This window comes from Podarcis cretensis, assembly GCF_951804945.1.
Source record: "Podarcis cretensis genome assembly, chromosome: 4".
Classification (NCBI taxonomy): Eukaryota; Metazoa; Chordata; class Lepidosauria; order Squamata; family Lacertidae; genus Podarcis; species Podarcis cretensis.
This window is the reverse complement of record NC_137173.1, coordinates 34,517,554-34,539,151: the sequence shown is the minus strand read 5'-3', so window position 1 is coordinate 34,539,151 and position 21,598 is coordinate 34,517,554. Positions and strand designations below refer to the sequence as shown.

Here is a 21,598-nt window from a genome sequence, read left to right as displayed (position 1 = left end):
TTTCTCCCAATGCATCACAGACAGCGCCATTGGGAAAGGTTCCAGAATGAGCAAAGTGTCAAAGAAGCAGCCAGCTCAAGCGATGGGACTCCAGGGTGCATCATGCATGCCCATGCCCATGCTGGCGCTGATGCAGCATTGCAGCATTTGTCTCAGTGGGTGGTGAGCAGCAGGCAAGAAAACCCATGAGCAAGTGGTAGAAAGGTATTGGAGGAGAGAGCTGCGTCTGCTCCATGGGCTACTGCTGTGTCACCCCCCAAGCTAGCCTGCTTGCCCCAGTTGAGTGAAGCATCCTGTCCTATTGCAGGGTTGAAGGAAGATCCAGCGACTAGCTGTACGTGGAATTAGAAAACAAAATAGAAAGGGAAGGGAAAGAGTATCAACCTACTCACATCCCTAGCAGGTCACAGAAGGCATCCTCAGTGGCGTAGCGTGGGGGGTGCAGGGGGAGCCGGCCGCACCGGGCGCAACATCTGGGGGTTAGGGTTAGGGTGCGCAAATCCACGGGTTAGGGGCGCAAATCCACGGGTTAGGGGGCGCAAATTACTTGCCTTGCCCCGGGTGCTGACAACCCACGCTACGCCACTGGGCATCCTGGAGGGAGATTATAGTCATGTGTGCATATGTGGAAGTTACAAAGTAAAAAAATGTCCCCAACCACACTATAAAATTAGCTTTCCAAAAGAGGATTTTAACAAGCCTTTTAGGCAGACATCTTGCCCAGTCTGTCTCTGTATCGGAATTGTTTTATCGCTTCTGTTTGCTGCCCTGGGCTCCTTTGGGAGGAAGAGCATGATATCAAGTTAATTAATAATAATAATAATAATAATAATAATAATAATAATGGTGATGATACAGTACAGTGGTACCTTCCGGAAGTCCGTTCTTAACCTGAAACTGTTCTTAACCTGAAGCACCACTTTAGCTAATGGGGCTTGCCGCCGCACTGCCAGAGCACGACTTCTGTTCTCATCCTGAAGCAAAGTTCTTAAGCCAAGGTAATATTTCTGGGTTAGCGGAGTCTGCAACCTGAAGCGTATGTAACCTGAAGTGTCTGTAACCCGAAGTACCACTGTATAGGGATGCTTCAAGAGAAAAGAAACTGAAATGGGCTTTCCCCCCTTCACACTCTCCAACACACACACACCTATCAATACCTAAATATTATAAATACATATATTTGTTTTATTTAATTATTGCATTTATAACCAACCTGTTTTCCCAAGGAGCTCAAGGTGGCTTAACATGGTACTCCCTCTCCTCAGTCAACCGCTCCCACCAAAAAAACACAACCCTGTGAGGTAGGTTAGGCTGAGCAGCCCAAGGTCTCCCAAAGAACTTCATGGCCAAGTGGGGATTTTGAACCCTGGTCTCCCAGGCACTCTGACCACTATAGCACACTGTCTTTCACTCTGTCTATGTCAATTTGGGGCTGACTGAGCCACTAGGTCTATATAGAACAGCAGGGGAGGTGCGGGAAGTGTCCTCTTTCGTAACTGGCTGGGGTATAAATAATAAATTATTATTATTATCTTTACACTTGTTACAGCTCCTCCTCTCCAGAGTCCTGAACATGAACATTGTATTCCCAGCTGTCTGGGGCCTTGGCCAAGAGGACTTAGTGTACTGGATGGTGGTATATACTGTAACATTTTGTTCCAGATCCACTTATTTATGTATCTTTTGCAGTAACTTCCCCATGTGAACTTGCTCTGTGTTGATCTTCCAAGCAAAGACTTTTGGGGCTGCCTCCATCTTCAGAAGTAAGGCCACCCATGGTAGCGTCTTTTCAGTCATGTTTTTATTCCATTACCCCTTCAATTAGGGAAGGAGATGCAAAAAATAATACAACAGCTGTGGCTTTTTTTGGTTAACTTATGTGAGCAACACTTGAACAAATACATCGGTGTGTTACTTAATTTTCCACCTTTCTTTCCATGAGAACTGCTCCAGTTTATGATTCAAGCTCAATACACACTTTATTCCTAAGGATTATGACTGTGATTATATATATACACACTTAAATGCTATGTGCCAAGCCGTGACATTTGCAAACTTTTGAAAAAATTGAGGCCATTGTATTTATGGACTATTAACGTAAGACTATGTGAAAAGCTTTTCCCTATGGTGGATTTCAGGGCAAAAGATTAGAAAAGGCTGTGTTGCCTTCTGAAAGTTTAATTGAAAAATATATCTTGAATGCCTAAATGTAGCTGAGAGAACAAAAAGGAAGCATAGGCCCTGAAGCTTATCATGATTTTCATGAAGGTCATAAATTGCAACATCTAGACACAACTGCAATGTGCTAACAACAAACCGTACTCATGGAAAACCCTATCTCCTTTAGGCAGCTGTTCAAACAACCCCATCTGTCTTGGAGTGACATTGTACTATTTGTGACAGCATTTTTTCTAAATCTACATAATACCATCACTTTCTATTTAAAAGCCACATTCTGTGGTGTCAAACATATTGTTATTAAAACTGAAGAGAGTGTAGATATCATGCCTAACCCCCTTTGCCCACTGGAAAATTCCTTCTCCAGAAACTAGTGACTTCCAGAAGCAGCCCATACCAATGATCTACCTTGGGCTTGAGGGAGAGACTACCAGAATTGCCACCTGATAACTCCATCTTAGAGTAAGAGGTGCCCAGAAATAGTTCTCTGCCTCAAGAGGCAACCCAGGCCCCTCATACTCAGGTGGAGCGCCTATTTACTAATTTTCATTAGTAAAGGGCTGTATCTGAGTATGGCCTTTCTCCTGAGGAGGACTTCTTCTGGGAGCCTCTGAGGAACTACAGCCAAGCCCTGAGTGGGGTTCTGGCAGTTCCTGCTTAAAAGCCCCACGCTGAGAGACCTGCAGGAATGATTTAACAGCATTATTGTTGCTTTTATTTGCAGACTTCATCCTGCACTTTCTCTTGTAGTATCTCCAATACCTTTCCACAGGGAAAAAAGTCACAATCTGCTTACATTCCATAATATATTGATGAAAGTTCCTTTTTCTTTCTGGCATTTCCAGAAAAGTCTTACCTGGATTGAGCTTCAGTTTGTTGGCTCTCATTACTGAGGTGAGACATCGGTCCAGTACATCCATTTTTCTAAATTCTTCAGAGCCAGATCCCTCATCTCATATCTTCTTGCATATAGCATTGCATTATATAGCCATGCATGCCAAATATATAATTTAGCTAAATGATGATATCTGGCCTAGTCTGCATTGGACTAAAATCCTTAGCAGCAAATTTAAGCCATGGGTGGAAAGGTTTGCTATGCAAAAGAATGAGCAGAGATTCTATCCAAAGCAATTTACATAAAGTGACGTTGCCCATTATAACGTGACAGAAGCTTCCAGAAATTTGGTTCATTTAATATTTGTATAAGAGAGTTGATGGATGGCTACAAAAACATAGCAACTGAATGAATGACAGTCTTCCAAAGCAATATAGGGACTCCAAACTCTTGTGTTTGGAGCCGGGCTCTTTGCCAACTGCCCTCCATAACAGCCTGTTTCAGCCTGAGCACAAGTGTCACTGGGAGCACAGGGGGAAAGGAGAAGACAGCAATCCAAAACTCTGCGGGGGAGCATTGGGACTTAATGGAGGGACAGGGTTGCAGATGCAACAATGGCCCTGCCACTCACACCAGCCAGGATGTGCTGTGCCAGCCTGGAGGTGGTGCAGCGATCAGGCCCAATGCCATCATGTCACAGTGATGAGACTAGCTTGGGATCCACTGGATCCTTGGCTGGCTCAGCTGCTCCCTGCACCTGGAACACCCTGCATGTTCTGTAAGCTACTCCCAAGAGGGATCCTGCTAGTGGCACCTCAGCCTGCCTGCACATTTGGTGGGCATAGAAGGAGACCAACAAAGGTTTATATAGTAAAAGCCATGGTTTTCCCAGTAGTGATGTATGGAAGTGAGAGCTGGACCAGAAAGAAGGCTGATCGCCGAAGAATTGATGCTTTTGAATTATGGTGCTGGAGGAGACTCTTGAGAGTCCCATGGACTGCAAGAAGATCCAACCTATCCATTCTTAAGGAAATCAACCCAGAGTGCTCACTGAAAGGACAGATCGTGAAGTTGAGGCTCCAATACTTTGGCCACCTCATGAGAAGAGAAGACTCCCTGGAAAAGACCCTGATGCTGGGAAAGATGGAGGGCACAAGGAGAAGGGGACGACAGAGGATGAGATGGTTGGACAGTGTTGTCGAGGCTACGAACATGAGTTTGACCAAACTGCAGGAGGCAGTGGAAGACAGGAGTGCCTGGCGTGCTCTGGCCCATGGGGTCATGAAGAGTCGGACACGACTAAACAACAACAACAGAAGGGAGACCTGGTGGTCTTGCTGCCACTAGATCTAACTAAGTTGTGCTTAATCCTGAAGGAGAGATTTGCTAACCTTATAGGGAAAATCCTAGGCTGCAATTCCTGTTGGTTGAAACCGCTAATAAGTGGGTCATCCTTCTGTAATCCCTACTAGGGCTATAAGTGTGTGAGCCATTCTAGGAGCTGGGATTCTGCTTCCCTCGGGATTGGCTGATGCTTCAGAAATAGTCTAGACATAGACATGCAGACACTCCTGAAACTGGTTTCAAGGGAAGAGCAGATTATGTCTATGTCTTCCTTTGCAATATAATGGAATTTGACCTTTTCAATTTTTTTGTCACACAAATAAAAAATGTTTTTGGAGAAGAAAGAAAGCAAGAAAGCAAGCAAGAAAGAAATAGTCTAGACATTGAAAGCAGCTACAGAACCTTCTCTGCTGATACCTGCTGGTTGGAATACTGTACAAATTTCCTCCTGCCATCCAGATGGCAGTAGCATTTGCAGCGTTTTGTTGTTGTTGTTTAGTCTTTTAGTCATGTCCGACTCTTCGTGACCCCATGGACCAGAGCACACCAGGTACTCCTGTCTTCCACTGCCTCCCGCAGTTTGGTCAGACTCCTGTTTGTAGCTTCGAGAACAATGTCCAACCATCTCGCCCTCTGTCGTCCCCTTCTCCTTGTGCCCTTAATCTTTCCCAACATCAGGGTCTTTTCCAGGGAGTCTTGTCTTCTCATGAGGTGGCCAAAGTATTGGAGCCTCAGGTTCACGATCTGTCCTTCCAGTGAGCACTCAGGGCTGATTTCCTTAAGAATGGATACGTTTGATCTGTGGGAAAATGGTTGCTTGTACATAAGAGCATGGGCGAAAGTTTATTATTGCAAGGTGATTTCATAGCAGAAGGCATCGCTTGGAGCATGAACAACGCGTGGACAGCTCATGCTGTCCCGATGATTGGTCCACGTAGCATAGCCTGATCGACTACGTGGCCTGGTGTGATGGCATGGCATTGTCCTTATCTGCCGGCTGAGGAAAAAGTTGCTTTCTTGGTATTTGTATCTTTTTGGCTTCACACAATAAATGTTTGGCTGCAGCAGCTCCTGAGGCAGTCATATTTCTTCAACCCATCCTTGCGTGAGACTGATTATTACTGATGACGAGCAGGTTCTCGTCATTGATCTTCTTGCAGTCCACGGGACTCTCAAGAGTCTCCTCCAGCACCATAATTCAAAAGCATCAATTCTTCGGCGATCAGCCTTCTTGATGGTCCAGCTCTCACATCCAGCTTTCACTACTGGGAAAACCATGGCTTTAACTATACGGACCTTTGTTGGCAAGGTGATGTCTCTGCTTTTTAAGACGCTATCTAGGTTTGCCATCGCCTTTCTCCCAAGGAGCAGGCGTCTTTTAATTTCGTGACTGCTGTCACCATCTGCAGTGATCATGGAGCCCAAGAAAGTAAAATCTCTCACTGCCTCCATTTCTTCCCCCTTCTATTTGCCAGGAGGTGATGGGCCCAGTGGCCATGATCTTCGTTTTTTGATGTTGAGCTTCAGACCATATTTTGCGCTCTCCTCTTTCACCCTCATTAAAAGGTTATTTAATTCCTCCTCACTTTCTGCCATCAAGGTTGTGTCATCTGCATATCTGAGGTTGTTGATATTTCTTCCGGCAATCTTAATTCCGGCTTGGGATTCATCCAGCCCAGCCTTTCGCATGATGAATTCTGCATATAAGTTAAATAAGCAGGGAGACAATATGCAGCCTTGCCATACTCCTTTCCCAATTTTGAACCAATCAGTTGTTCCATATCCAGTTCTAACTGTAGCTTCTTGTCCCACATAGAGATTTCTCAGGAGACAGATGAGGTGATCAGGCACTCCCATTTCTTTAAGAACTTGCCATAGTTTGCTGTGGTCGACACAGTCAAAGGCTTTTGCATAGTCAATGAAGCAGAAGTAGATGTCTTTCTGGAACTCTCTAGCTTTCTCCATAATCCAGCGCATGTTTGCAATTTGGTCTCTGGTTCCTCTGCCCCTTCGAAATCCAGCTTGCACTTCTGGGAGTTCTCGGTCCACATACTGCTTAAGCCTGCCTTGTAGAATTTTAAGCATAACCTTGCTAGCGTGTGAAATGAGTACACCCAAGTTAATTGCTGCCACCTACTGGAGAATTTATGTTGCAGCACTCTCAAGATTTTGCATTTTTGTAGAGTGCACAAGGCACCCCACCTCACTGACTGCATCCTTGAATTAGCTATGAGTTGCTTCAAAGGACATAGACTTACTCCAGCAAAGCTAGACAATGGGAGGAGAAGGGCAGCTGTGGATTTACAGAAATTTATGGTTTTCCAGTCTCTTGTTTGTTTATAAAATGTATATTTTAGCCTTTGTCAAGCTTGTGGGTACCCCTGGATATGTCACTGGAGGCCTAAGCTTTCTGTGACTAGGAAAGCTTATAACCACTCTGTGTGGGGTTGCCTTTGGGGCTGGTTCAGAAGCTCCAGCTGGTGTGGAACACAGAGGCCAGCCTGCTGTCAGAGTACATGTGACAGCATTGTTTAAACATCTGCACTGGCTGCCCATCTACTACTGGGCCAGGTGCAAGGTCCTTGCATTAGTTTACAAAGCCCTAAACAACTTCAGTCCAGCATACCTCAGGGACCACTTGAACCCTTATATGCCACCTCAGCCACTAAGATTAACTGCAGGAGTTTCACTGGTTGTTCCCCGAGTTAGAGCTCATCCACACTTAGTTTTTGCACCATCCTTTCTAGGCACAGGTCTGCACTTTCCCGATCTGTGTCTTACCCCAGGAAAACCCACTCTTTAACACTGAATCAGAACAAATGGAAATTCAGGTTTCCCACAGAATTGTTTTCAAAATTATTTTTTCAGAACTGTCTTTGCTGGGGCAAAAAAATAAAATTTAAAAATACTTGGACATGGAGCTTTAAACTGTGGACCTATGCCTAGAAACAAGAAACAAAGAGAAGTCTGGATGAGCTTTTAGTGCAGCTCAGCAACAGCAACAAGCAACCAAGTCTTTAGTGTTGTTGGCCTAGTTCAGGGGTCTGCAACCTTTAAGACAAAAAGAGCCACTTGGACCCGTTTCCGAAGAAAAAAAATCTGGGAGCCGCAAAACCATTGCGACATTTAAAACAAATATATCTCCGGAGCCGCAATCTGACAGCAGGCGGGAAGGTGACGTCAGGACGGTGTGTAACTAACGCACGTACCGCCCCCATGCGACGTCACAGCCAGTACAGCGCCCGCCACAGTGGGGAGTGTCGGGGCGCACAATGCGCCTCCTCCCCTCGCTAGTATCCACCCCGGAGCCGCGGCAAAGGTGTAAAAGAGCCACATGCGGCTCCGGAGCCACGGGTTGCTGACCCCTGGCCTAGTTCAATGAAATCCACTGCCAACAGAGATTCATCAGGCGCCTTTTGTTTCAGTCTTTAAATGGACACACACCCCTCACAAAAGGACAGATTGCTAATGCTGCTATTGTCTGTTAACTTGAATAAATACTGTGCTTAGGCATATTTCATGAGCATGGGAATTGTTACCCAGACATCCAAACTAGGGTCCTAGGTTTTCCTGGGCAGGGGCTTGAGCACCAATTGAATACAAAAGGTCCCTAGATCAGGGTGGATAAACTTTTTGTCCTGGTGGGCCTACCCTGCAAACCAACTTTGAAGTTGCCCACCTGTCAATCATCTGATGTCATAATGACATTAAGTATCTCTCTCTTTTGAGACCTTGACAAACTTCTTCTTCATGTGGACAGCAGCAGCAGAAGGTGGAAATCAGCATCTGTGTGATCACAAAAAACTGTATTTCAGAAATGCAACATCTGCACGGGAGCAAATGCCTTTCTTCTGTACCATTTTTTAGTGCAGGATGTTGTAAACAAAAATCTGCCCTTTTTCCCTTATGGGGTATCCAAGAGCCCATATAGAGTCCTTACATAGGTTCCCTATTGGTAAAAGAAAATAACAGATGCCAACCAGAGAATATTGAGAAGCAAAGCAGCTAGTAAGCCTGATCTTTATTGAACTGTTGCAACAGGGTCCTCACTCACTACACACAAGAGGGAGGAGGAACCCAGAACAATGGCCCGCAAGCCTTATATAGACTTTTGAAATTGCCACCCTGTAGATCAAGACCACCCCCAGGTACATCATACCTACATCACAGAAAAGGCGGTCTAAAACAGAAATTTGAATGTTGTTTTTCTCCTGTCGTTGTTTATCTCCTGTCTGGCAGGTTACTTGATTGGATACCCTGCTTACTAGATTGGATTGCCTGAGGAGCCTGGCCAGTCTTTTGTAATGATAAATACTTAGTTCCTTGGCCATGGCACAGGCTCACACCCTATTCAAACACAGACATACCCTTAAGACAGGATTTGTGAAGGAAAAGACAACGGGGAGGCTTTTCCATTTTCCTTTGACCTTGCAGAGAAAACATTTAGTCAGCTTGGGAATCAAAAATGGTTGCAGGTCGGTCTTCCTGTGCTGATCTATGTACGTGCTTGGTTGGTACACTTATGAACATTTAACATATATCTAAGACCTCAAAATTCCTATCACAAGGAAAGTGAAGGCAACACCACAAAGCACCACCTCTTCTCCAAGACTGAGTTGGCCATTTATAATCAGTTCTGCCACCTACTGCAGTCAGTCCACCCACCAGGTGGGGCGATGAAGCACCTGCTTCAGGCAGCTAGTGCAAGACGCCCCACTTGCCGAGGTGGCGCCAAGCTGATAAACACATATACCAGGACGAAGAGTTCCTTCGTCTGGGTTTACTCCACGAGTGCTTAGGACTGAACCTCTTGATGCATCGTGATCCAACGCTCTCACGTTAAGAGAAACAGGACCCAGGGCTGCGGGCGCGTTTTACTATGGTGATTTATTGAACTTCTATGCCGCGCTTCCTCCGACGATCACAGGGCGGCTTAGTTCAGTTTGCTCAGCGCCCGCGCGACCAACAACGCGCCCTACGTGCTGCCCTGCCTGCCGCGTTGCGCAAAGCAGGCGCTTCTCCGCTGGGACGCCCATTCCGGAGCTTGCTTGGGAGTTGTAGTCTGGCTGTCTCCCGGCGGCGACGCACACGACGGAGCGCCGAACTACGTTCCCCAGGAGCCTTTGCTCGGGATTGTTTGCTTGCTTCCCCCGCCCCTTTCCCGAGGCGAGGAGGCGTGTGTGCCTCTTCCTTGCAGTCTGGGCCGTGAGAAGCAGTCGGTGGCCGAGGTCCGCGCTTGCTCGCCATGTCGCTGCTGGTGCGCGGGGTTTGCGCCGCGGGCGCCCGGGGCATGTCGCTGCGCGCCGGGCCGCGCCGCTGCTGCAGGAGGAGCTTCTGGGCAGGCGGCTGCGGGGCGCCGCCGGGAGCTTCCCGCTGGGCTGAGAGGCTGGGCTGGGGCGCGGCGGCGGCGGCGGCGGCGGCGGCGGCGCTGGCCGGGCTGGGGCTGGCCCGGCGGGCCGAGATGGAGCGGCGGCGGGGGCAGCTGGCTGGTGGCGGCGGCAGCCGGGAGGCGGAGGGCGACGACGAGCTGGCGCTGCGCTGCGAGCGCTTCATGGCGCCGCCGGTGAGCGGGCTGGGCGAGCTGCGCGAGCGCCGCGGGGCCATGCGGAGCCGCATGGAGCTGCTCATCATGGAGACGCAGAGCCAGGTGTGCAGCGCCCTGGCCCAGGTCGACCGCGGCGCCCAGTTCACCGTGGACCGCTGGGAGAGGAAGGAAGGTGACCCAAGTTCCGGAGGGGGGTGCCGAGCACACGCACGGAAGTGCACGTCCTACACGTGCACTTCGGGCTCCCGGAGTTATTGTTGTCATTGGCTTTTTTTTCCCCCTCCTGGCAAGGGCTCTCAAGGTGGCTTGAACCAAAAAAGCCTAGGACGTAATAACAATGATAAAAAATCGATAGAATTTCTAGGATCTGTTAAAGCAAACGGATCGCTGAAATCGCAGAGTTGGAAGCATAGCTGTCAACTTTAAGATTTGAAAATAAGGGATCAGCAGCCTCACCTGTCCCGGGGACAGCCTACGGGATATCTAACAATGCGGGAAACAGCGGGAATTTCGTGCAAAAAAAGGGAAGGTTGACAGCTATGGTTGGAAGGGATCCCGAGGGTCACCCAGTTCAACCCCCTGCCATGCAGGGATCTCAGTGAGATCATCTAGGATAAAAGCATCACATCAAAACACCCTCTCCTTAAAGGCAGTCTGTTCTGACCACCTCTACACATAAAATAAGCCCTGCTGAATTCAGCGAGGGTTTCTTCCTTAAGTAAGTAGGGTTAGGTTTGCAGTCTCATTGATGCAGAATAGCCACCACTGTACTCAAGGGACTTGGTTCTGTTGTAAGTAAGGTCAACCCAGTGGCGTAGCGTGGGGGGTGCAGGGGGGCCGGCCACACCGGGCGCAACATCTGGGGGTTAGGGGGCGCAAATCCATGGGTTAGGGGGCGCAAATTACTTGCCTTGCCCTGGGTGCTGACAACCCATGCTATGCCACTGGGTCAACCACAAGGTTACTTCCCCATAAGCATGTACAGGATTGCAAGCACTGCTTGAGCAACACCTTTCAAAACAAAGGCAGTATAGCTAGTTTGGATTTGACTCCCTTCATCACCCAAAGAGCTGGTGACTAGGAATGTGATTGCAATAAACTTGTGCAAGGGTAAAGGATATTTAACCTGTGTTACCTGCACCTGAGTATAGTAAGTGAGCTGTAGCGGGAAGTTTGCAGAGTGAGGATTAATTGCTTTTTAACACCTTTCAGTGGATCTGTCGTAATTTTGGTGATTGAAGACAAACATACTCCTATCACTGTGTTTAATGGTGAATTTGAATCCATTTGTGTTTATAGCTATCAAACTAGGACGTAGTAGCTTATTTTGGAGCATAAGAGAGTATGGTCTTTCTGTATATACAGTGAAAATGCCTAACATAAGGAAGTTGCAGATTGGAAGGGGTGGGAAGCTTAGAATATCTTATATTTGGCACTTTTTTAGTCCATCTTTTGTGTATGGGATCTGGACAGTATGTTCATACAATTCTCTTTATGAGAGGGATGTCCTTTAGGGAAGACAGGTAGACATCTGGGAAGTGTGTGCCTTAGATTGATAACTGGAGTTTTAAAAAACGTAATCTTAGAATTTTTAATATGAGAGTACCTAACCTTTGAATAGTTTCTGTTTGTGCTCAGGACTTCAGGGGCTGTTAATAAATGCCTCTCAGTTTTCTCCTGTTAATCATATTTGCTTCTGGAGTGAATTGCCAGATCAGGAACAAAAGGTTATCTAACAGACGCAGAAGAGTTGTAAAAGTCAAAGTTGCACAGTTAATTGAACTAGACCATTTTTAGAGGCAAAATTCCCTTAAATGATTTGTGTTTAATAGGCAGTTGACTTTTGAAGATGAGCGTGACTGATTGCAAGGGAGGGTTTTGTACGACTGAGGCCAGTGTGGCATGCAGGGTGCGTGGAGTGAAGCAGATAAGAAAGGAGGGTCCCACTGAGGTCCTATCTGTTCTTTACAAATATCAGAGAACACTGCATCTTTAAAACCAGAAAAAAAAAACTATCACGTCTCCTTTTTGTCCTAATGCACATCGTTTTTGAGAGGAAGCTTTATAAAAATATCACTTAATTTTTTAATAAAAAAATAATTAATTAATAAAATTAATTAATAAAAAAAATTAAGAAAAACTTAATTGGTTGATTTTCTTTCTGCTTAATAAGATGGAAGGTAGTTCTGACTATAGTTCTGCTTGGTAACAGATTGTAGTTTTGTTCACACATCGCAATAAGCCAAGGTTGCTGGCTTACATTGGGAACCAGCAGCATACTGGAAGCCACTGCCCAATTACTCCTGTTTCACTCTTCCTTCGTGCAAGCCAGGAAGCTGCAGTTAAGCTTGATTTCCTGTGATGCCCAAATCCAGGTTTGTTACTCTTTAGCAAACCAGACTTAACCCATAGTTTGTTGTTGACTTTTAAATGCTGGTTTGTTAGGAGGCAGCAGACCAGGATTCTCCTTGTTTTGGGCAGTATAGAAAGCCACCCTTAATGATGACTTCCTGGGTTGTTTCTCCTTCTTGTGCATGGGGCAGGGTGAAAAAGGAATAATCTGACTGGGCACAAGCATGCTGCTTATTTCTGAAACCATAGTATGCTGGCCATCTTGCGTATTGTGACCTGCAAACATGGTCGGTGACTGTTCCTTACAAGCTTCAGGTCATTAATAGCCGTCTCTCCATGAAGTGGTAATTCATCCCAACTTGATTGAAGTTTAATTGAAATAATACTTCTGTGAATTTTTCATGCCTCAAGATAATTATTGAAAGTTTTATCATTGCACAGTTTATCCCACTGCTCCCATGATTGAGGGGCTTGGATGAAAGGAAGACTTTAACATCAATTTAACTCAACATTCTGACTGCCACCAGTTTTAGCAAAATCATCAACAAAGTGTAAAAGTGTCAAGTCCCACCAGGCCTCTCCTCTGTAGTTTGAGTGCTGCCTTTTCCTGCTCTGAAGAGCCAAGCTACCAAATTGCCTAGATTTGGATAACTATATGAACAGGTGTCTTTACAAATGGTGTACACTAATTTTGAACTGATTGGTAGTGAAATGAAATCCTGCTTCTTGTTTTAACAGGTGGGGGAGGCATCAGTTGCGTACTACAGAATGGAGAAGTCTTTGAGAAGGCCGGAGTTAATGTATCTGTTGTTTTTGGACACCTTTCTGAAGAAGCAGCTCAACAGATGAGAAGCAGAGGGAAAACCCTGAAGGGCAAAAGTGGTAAGGCATGTTGCTCTGGAAATCTGGATCTGCCCAAGGCCAGGCTCTGAATGGAAGCAAAGCAAGGCAGGCTTCAGGCTGCATACAGGGCAAGCTGAGGCAGGGCTCAGGCACGATGCAAGGCTCGGGCTCTGCTATAGGTGCATAAGAGCTCCAGTGTCACCTCAGCAAAAAACAAACTGAAACTAAAAAGTTGTGGGTCCGTGCACATTGCTTCTGGGATGCGCAATGCAGAATTGGAAGCACGGTTAGAAGAAATTGTTTTGTTTTCAGAGCTGGATAATGTTTTCATTGTTGGCACAGACTTCCTTTATTTTGCCTTACAGGAAAACTGCCTTTTTGTGCTATGGGAGTCAGCTCCGTTATTCACCCAAAGAACCCTCACGTCCCCACCATACACTTCAACTACAGATACTTTGAAATTGAGGAGGCCGATGGTAAGAACAGTAATGAACCAGGAGTGTCTGAATTATATGTGAGTGAAAAAATAATGGAGCCCACCTTTAGGAGGGAGAATTCTTATGCTGCAGTAAGAGATTGAGAATTGCCCTCCTTAACCTCTGCTTGCCTAAACAAGATGATCTGTGGCATGTATAACAGATCTCTACAGCCATGACCTATTAGAGAAGTCAGCAGGAGGGAGAAAAGAAGATTGAGAAGATGTAGGTAGCAAATTTATCTCCTTTATTCCCAGTGGGATGACTATCTCAAAGAACATGAATTTTACCAATTAACCTAGGCGGTGTGGAATCTTAACATCCTAAAAATATCTGAGTATTTTTCTTTACAATGGTCTCTTCAGCTTTCCACAACTATTTTATGAAACATTTCAGATGCTTTAATCCTTTTTTTGCAGGATGTTCTGATATGTATTCTGTGACCAAGGGACAGTAGTGTCAACCTGCCTTTTATATATGAACTTGGTTTTTATTACTTTTAAAAAGAATTTCTCTCATCCATAAGCCTGGGAGAGTGCAGAAGTTAAAATAAGTGCCTTGTATGTAATCAATTTTCTCAACTACCCTTCAAAATTTTCCTCAGATGTATTGACAAGTATAATGCAGGCAGTTGCCTTAAGATCATATATATATGAGTCAGTAAGTAAATGCATGTGATTATTCATATATTACAAGAGTAAATGTAAAAAAGTGATGAGTTAGAGACTTCCGCTTGCAGAACATTCCTGTCTGCTGCAGCCTCCTGTATACCCTCAAAATTAGCTCTAAGGGGTTGCAGGGCCCTCCAGAGCAGATTTTGTGGGCATGGCGGTGAGGGGAGGAAGGGGAACTCCCATTGCATAAGTAGAGTTCAGGTCGTGGAGCGTTGGAAACAGCTCAAATATATCTAATAACTTTCTTATGGGTAAAATAATTAGGTAGTTGTTGGGGGGTTTTTTTGCCCTTAGGTACAACACAGTGGTGGTTTGGTGGTGGAACAGACCTCACTCCAACTTACTTGGACAAAGATGATGCTGTTCATTTTCACAAAACTCTGAAGGAAGCCTGTGATCGGCATAATCCAGAGCTGTATCCCAAGTTTAAGAAATGGTATGTAGAAAGCCCTAATCAAATTTTCCTTGAGGAAGGAAGCTTGGAGCTTTTGCCCTATAGTTTTAAAGATGTCCTCTATCATCATCATCATCCTCAATTTATTTATACCCCTAATAATAAATTTATACCCTGCCTATCTGATTTGGTTTCCCCAGCTACTCTGGGCAGCTCCCAACAGAATATTAACACAATTAAACATCAGACATTAAAAACTTCCCTAAACAGGGCTGCTCAGGCAATGTCTGTACTGTTGATGTCATTAAGAAGTGAATGGGACCAGAGAGAGTTGACTCTCTTCTCTTCCCTCCCCTCACCTCACCCTACTCTTCTGCTAAAGGCGGAGATTATGCTGCTGTGCCCCCCACAAGGCTGTACATAGTGATGTATTTCAATATCTGCCGATATAACCAATTCTTTTGTGCCTAACATTCATGGTTGTAGGTGTGATGATTATTTTTATATCAAGCACCGAGGAGAAAGACGAGGGATTGGAGGCATATTTTTTGATGACCTGGACTCGCCTTCAAAAGAAGAAGTCTTTCAGTTTGTGCAGAGTTGTGCCAAAGCCATTGTGCCTTGCTATGTTCCCATTGTGAAGAAGCACTGCCATGACACCTTCTCACCAGAGGAAAAATTGTGGCAGCAGATCCGCAGAGGGAGGTGAGCTTTGGAAGGCTTCAAACCATGGGGAAGGGGTGCTGTTTTGCTCGTCAGTTGATCAGCAAGATGGCTAATCCAAAACATTTTTGCCCCTTTTTCATAAAATGTCAGCTTAATACATTTGAAGTAACCAAGAACCTTCTTCGTGTCTTTGTCCTAAGTCAGTGGTATTCTAATTTCATCATCATCTGAAGCTCTACCAGGCTTCTAATTGCCAGCCTGTTGAGTTGTGCCCAGAACTTAATTGGAAGACACTGAATTTATTTCCCTGTTGGCAAGATAAATATGTCCCCGCCAACTGAATTCTATCAGCATACTTGTATCCACAAACTAATGACAGTTTCTGAACAATCTTGTTGCAGCATTTGAAATTCGAAGTGCTGACTATGTCTGATTATCTTTCGATTCTAAAGACAGCCTTGGAGCATGGTTCTGGTTTTGTGAGATCAGGGCGTTGCTTGAAGGGAGAAAACACAGGGGCTGCTTCGTGTCTTCTGATAAACCATGTAGAGGCTGGGATTAAGGTAGTTGAGTTCTGTTTTTCCTTGCACTAAGATAAGGAGCGACAAGCTGACCATTATAACCCCTCTTTTCCCCATTCATTGTGACTGGTCTTTAAGATAGAGAGTTCTCTGCTGTGCACATTTTGAAATTGCAGTCAACGTGACTCTGGCTGTATCCTATAACAGAGCTTTCCAAACTGTGTGTCGTGACACATTAGTGTGTCGGCTGCAGTGTGTAGGTGTGTCGTGCAAATGCTCCCCACACTCCTGCCGGCGCTAGAAAGGGGTTAGTTTAACCTCCGGTTTGCTAGTAAAACTCAGTTATTGTGTTGCGAAATGATGCATGTCTAAAAAGTGTGTCACCAACACAGACGCTTCAGGTTACAGACTCCGCTAACCCAGAAATAGCACCTCGGGTTAAGAACTTTGCTTCAGGATGAGAACAGAAATTGTCTGGCGGCGGCAGCGGCAGGCCCCATTAGCTAAAGTGCTGCTTCGGGTTAAGAACTGTTTCAGGTTAAGATCAGACCTCCAGAACGTATTAAGTTCTTAACCCGAGGTACCACTGTATATTTGTTTGGCTTCCAACCTTTCTCTCCTTTAATTTGAGACACACCAAAAACTTGTCGTTTCCAACTTTTAAAATGTTACTAAGCATTCATTTTCTGTCCTGCTTCAAAGACAATGGCTTATACTCTAAGGTAGCAACTAGAGAAGGTGGCAGGAGACCTGTGACCAGTTGAGATTGTGGCCCTGGGAGGGCATTAGCATATGGGATGAGGATGCTGCTGTAGAGCTGGGAAGGCTTCTGTGGTTGGTTCATGTGTTGGAATGGCAAAATTATGCCTAGGACTCAAATGTAATTTTCAGTCTACTGTGACTGGACTTGAAGGTTCATTTGACAGTCCATTCAGACAGCTTATTTGGAAGCCCGTCTTCTTCTTTCTTGAAAAATAAAAGTTTTTCTGTGTTTCCTATTTTGTTCAGGGAGACAATACTGAGCATTGATTGTTGCACAAATGCTGAAGTAGGTCTCACACTGATGCTCTTTTGTTTCTGAGCCAAGCAATTGAGCAGTTATTTTACTAGCAATGTTGCTAACCTATGTGCATGGGTGGATTTATTCCAAGTTTCTCTGCAAGCATCGACTTTCAGAATTCAGCTTAACATCCTTGGACTCTGGGTTACTTTATTTTTTAGCTTCTAATGAAGTTTGACCTGAAAATATGTGGGAAGTGCTTAGTAAAATCACGAAGGCTAAGGCTTTTTTGCAGGATTTCCCTGGCCAGGTACTGGGGTAGAATTTCCTGCAGAACTTCTTTCCTTTACTTGTAATTAGCAAAGCCAGAATTAGTAACACAGTTTAAGGAAACAGACAAAAGTCTCTCTTTCTTCCCTGTGTTCTCCCACAGGTATGTGGAATTCAATCTTGTTTATGACAGAGGTACTAAGTTTGGACTTGCAACACCAGGATCTAGGATTGAAAGCATCCTTATGTCTTTGCCACTCACTGCCAGGTAAGAGCATAATCTCAACTTCTAAACAGAACTTTTCAGGTGTTGCTTGATAGGAAACTAACAAGTTTTGTTGCTTTTTAATTGCAAACAAGATTTCATTGCAGTGAGTTTAAAGAGAGTCCAGCTCCAAATGTGTGCTAGCTAGCTTTGTGCAGTAAGTAGCAGTAACTAGCTTTCTCAGAATCCATATTTCCATGCGCACTAAGCCACTAGGTGAAGAATGTCCTTGCCACTGTGAGAAGAACACTTCCCTCTGGAGAGACCCGAGAGAGGTGGGGATAGATAGATATTTGCTGCTGCTGGGTGCTTAGTGAATGGGCAGCTGTGAGGGAGTGCCATCAGCTGGGTCTTTTTCCATGTTGTGAACCTGAACTCGGTAGTTCCTCAGATTTTTAATTTTGGGGGACTCAGCTGACTGGCTGGGGATATTGCTAACAATAAGAAACAACTTGCCTTTCCATTGGAAAGTATCCAGCTACTGTTTTTGTTCTGCTCCTCTGAATTTGATGCTTAAATGAAGAACACGCCGAGTGTCTGGCCAGTACAAGAAGCTCTGCTTCCCCTAGACTACCTCAGGGTCTGATGACGGCTCACCTGGGTTTGTGGCTAACAGCCTCCTCCCCTGAGTCCCTCCATCTGCATATTTTCCTGTTGTGGAGAGAGATGCTGCTACCATAAGGGAGGGTGGTTTGGATACTTATCTAGTATGAGGAAGAGATGAAGGATATTCAAAAGTCCTGCTTTACATACAGGTAGACCTTCTTTCAGGGAGTTCTTACTGCTCTACTTACATGTCTTCCTGGGTATTCTACAGGGTTCCCCAACTCTTGGGAGCTGAATGGGGGGGGGGTGGAGTGCCACAGGCTGCAGAGAGAGGGGGAAATTGGTGGACACCCCCCTCCCCTCCTCTCTAGTGAATCAAAATCACATAGACACCCGTTGGGTCCCACTCTGAGATATCAAAAGTAGTATGAAACTGTACCGTCTAGAGAGCATGCATCCTGCTCTCCAGGTGAAAGTAATTGTATGTTTGTAATTTTAAAATTGTGTGCAGGTGGGAATACATGCATTCTCCTCCAGAGAATTCCAGGGAAGCGGAAATCCTAGAAGTTTTGCGCCATCCAAAAGACTGGGTGCCCTGACAAGCTGCGCCGGCTGCACTCAGCCAGCCACGAAGAAAGGACACAAACTCCTGCCTGCTTGCTCATCAAACTGCCATTGTGTGGCAGATAGTTTTTTTATCTACTTATTCTCTTTATCATGTGCCTTAGAAATAGTGTTTCAATTTTGTTATGTGTAAATATCCATTTTAAAAGCCACAAGCTGCTCCATTAGCAGTTTCTTGGCAGGAGGATCACTTGACCATTTGTACCAGTATGATACACTGCTGAAAATGCAACAGGCTTGGTGCAGAGGCAGCCCAACAAGGTGAAATGCACTCAAAATGTGGTCGGCACACACTGCCCTAAAACTCTGCACCAGCTCCTAAGGTTTAGGCCCAAAGCTGTTTTTCCAGGAACCTCCTTTGATTTACCCTCCTGATTGGCATGGTTCTTTTATAGGCTATCTTAGCCCATTTCAGCAGTTAAGAGTTGCTTTCTCTTTAAATCCACTTTGTGTCCTATGGGGTCATGTATTTTGAAGCTTGTCCTTTTGATCTGCAATAATTTCTCAAATGAGTAATATGATGGGGAATATTTTGCAATGAGAACAATGTAAAAGAAATTTGGACAGTGGTTTCCCGTCACTAGATCACCAGTTGAGGTTCCTGTAATATGCGTTCACAAACAGTACTGCATAAATTACCTTATATAAAGTACAGTGCATTACGTTTGGGAAAGGGCCGTAGCTCACTAGTGAAGCGGATCCTTTGCCTCCAGAAGTTCAATCCCTGGTTTCTCCTGTAGGGAAGAGGGAATCCTTTTGTCTGTGAAACTCTGGAGACTAGCCTCTGTCAGTCATTGTCATACAATACTGAGTAAGATTGACCAAGGGTCTGATATTGTATTGGGCAGCTTCCTATGTTCCTACATATTTGAACATGTGCAAGTTTTTTGAACATTTTCCCAGCAGATGCACAGAGTAAGTAACATTTCTCACTTGCTGGATGATTTTTTTTCAGCCTTTGCCCTCAAGAAGCCTTAACCTAGTCCAAGGGAGGAGTTTCTACAGGCCCAGAAGCATAGCTAAGAGCAGTTGAGCAGTGACAGCTTGGACCAATTTTAGAAGTCGTGCCCTCTTTGTATTTCCCACATTTGTAAATAAAATGAAAAAGCTGCATGGAATAGAATACATACCTTTCGATTTTCAGTTCTGTTTCGTATTAACATTTGCAAGTGATTCATTCCAAACCTAAAAGTGAGCCTAGTGACACTTGGAAAACGACCGTAGACATGTAGACCGCAGAAAGCTTATTTTTATACCACTTTTCAGCCCCAAAGGCCTCCAAAGCCTCAATTAATTCAAATTGATCCTGTCTGGGTTGGCAGAATGTACTGTAGGGATGTGTGGTGATAAAAGAATGTCAGCTGAGAATGTCTTAAAAAGAGCAAAACATACTTCTGTCACATCAGATTTATGAAGAAAGGATTCTCTGATCTCAGGTTTACTGCACCTGCACCTTGTCATGAAAGGCTTTTCTTAAACACCAAGGCTTAGATTTTACATGTGGAAATGGCTCTATACCTATGGTATGATGTTCTTCTACTTGCATTGTAGCGAAGGTCACAATACGTTTTTAATAACTGAGCCGGAGTGTGCTTCCTTAGAATTTTAAGTGGTTGGTTTGTTTTTGGCAAAACCTTCAGTGGTCTCCATAACTAGAAACCTAGCAGCAGGGCTGTAACATTCATGATCTGTTAGCCATGCTGGCTAGGGCTGATGAGAGTTAGTGCCCAGCGACATACAGAAGGCCACAAATAAACTCCCCTCTGGATTTAAAATTTTCAGTAGTATATTCTGCACTATACTATGCACACACTTGAGAGTAAACCCGCTAGATCTCATTGGAGCACTTCTGAGTAAACATACATGGAATATTTGCCGAGCTTTATAGGTTTCCAAAAATGGATCAGCTCTTTTGTGCAAAAGTTAGTTTTGTGTTTCTGTGTGTTGTCAATTGTTCCTCAGTTTTTCACCCAATGCAGAAAATGGAGGAATCTGCGGCAATGGAGAAGCTGGAAGAGTCAGAGAAATTCCAAAGGCTGCCATGTTTTGTAGATTTGACCGAATCCTTCATGATATTCTGCCTCCAACAACATTTGAAAGTTCCCAGTATCATGTGCTAAGCGTGTTGCTTGATAAGTCCTCCAATGCAGTAGCAATGCTATGATTGTTTACATTGCTACCTTTTGAATCTTGAATCAGAACAATTGCACTAGTGTTAGTTGGCTGTAACTATTTGAAAATATTGCTCAAGTTTTGCACAACAGCGTTTCCAATTTCTTCCAAGATTTCTCCCGACCCCAATCATTTAAAACCCCTGGTTTAAAAGGGAAATTTTTCCCCTTGAATTTTTCCATGTCTTCCATTCTCCTTCCTGCACAGCCTTCAAATCTACAAAACCTAATAACTTATTTAGTACTCATACAAAATGCTGTTGACTTTAATGTTCTGTTTGCCAGCAGAACTTTACATCCTTTACTGTGAAACTGAATAAAGCAGCTGAGGCTACAAACCTGTGTGCTGGTCATTTTTCAGGTTTTAGGGAGCTATGTTTTCTGGCAATCATCACAGGTGAAAAGTCATGTGTAGGTAGTTAGTAATTTAAGTGGTTTATTCTATACAAAATACAAAGGCAATGTGAACATGGGGTCATTCCCAGGATTGGATTCCTCATCGGTAGTCTTGCATGCACATTGCTGTGACGGTTCTTGGGCCCCGGATGTGGCTCGTGCCAGCCTGGTGGGTTCCTCCCTGGGCTTCTGAGCAGGTAATTCATTCCACCCCTCATCCTGACCCAACCAGCTCCTCTAGGACATCTCAGAACTCAAGACACTTGAGAACCACCCAGATAACCTCATTTGCTCATGCATCCTTCATGGGACACTTACTCTGTATAACTTCGTTGTTTATATAAATTTTGTGTGTGTGTGTGTATTTTGAAAGTTATCAGGCTGCCCACTATTGTACCTCATATTCAAAAGCAAAACTTAAATTTCACTCTTCTAACAGTTCTGTTTTTGTGGAATTTCGAACCAGACCAGTGTTTTGAAAAGGCACTGCTTAGGTTT

At 44.8% G+C, this 21,598-nt stretch overlaps 1 protein-coding gene across 1 annotated transcript; it reads left to right on the top strand.

Moving 5' to 3' along the window:
* The first annotated feature begins 9,569 nt into the window (after positions 1-9,569).
* CPOX (coproporphyrinogen oxidase) lies at positions 9,570-21,042 on the top strand. Its single transcript, XM_079974181.1, has 7 exons — positions 9,570-10,074; positions 12,993-13,136; positions 13,463-13,573; positions 14,542-14,683; positions 15,128-15,346; positions 17,262-17,366; positions 18,421-21,042. The coding sequence occupies exons 1-7, from the start codon at positions 9,603-9,605 to the stop codon at positions 18,506-18,508; spliced, it is 1,281 nt and encodes a 426-aa protein (XP_079830307.1). The 5' UTR covers positions 9,570-9,602; the 3' UTR covers positions 18,509-21,042.
* Positions 21,043-21,598: the final 556 nt, after the last annotated feature.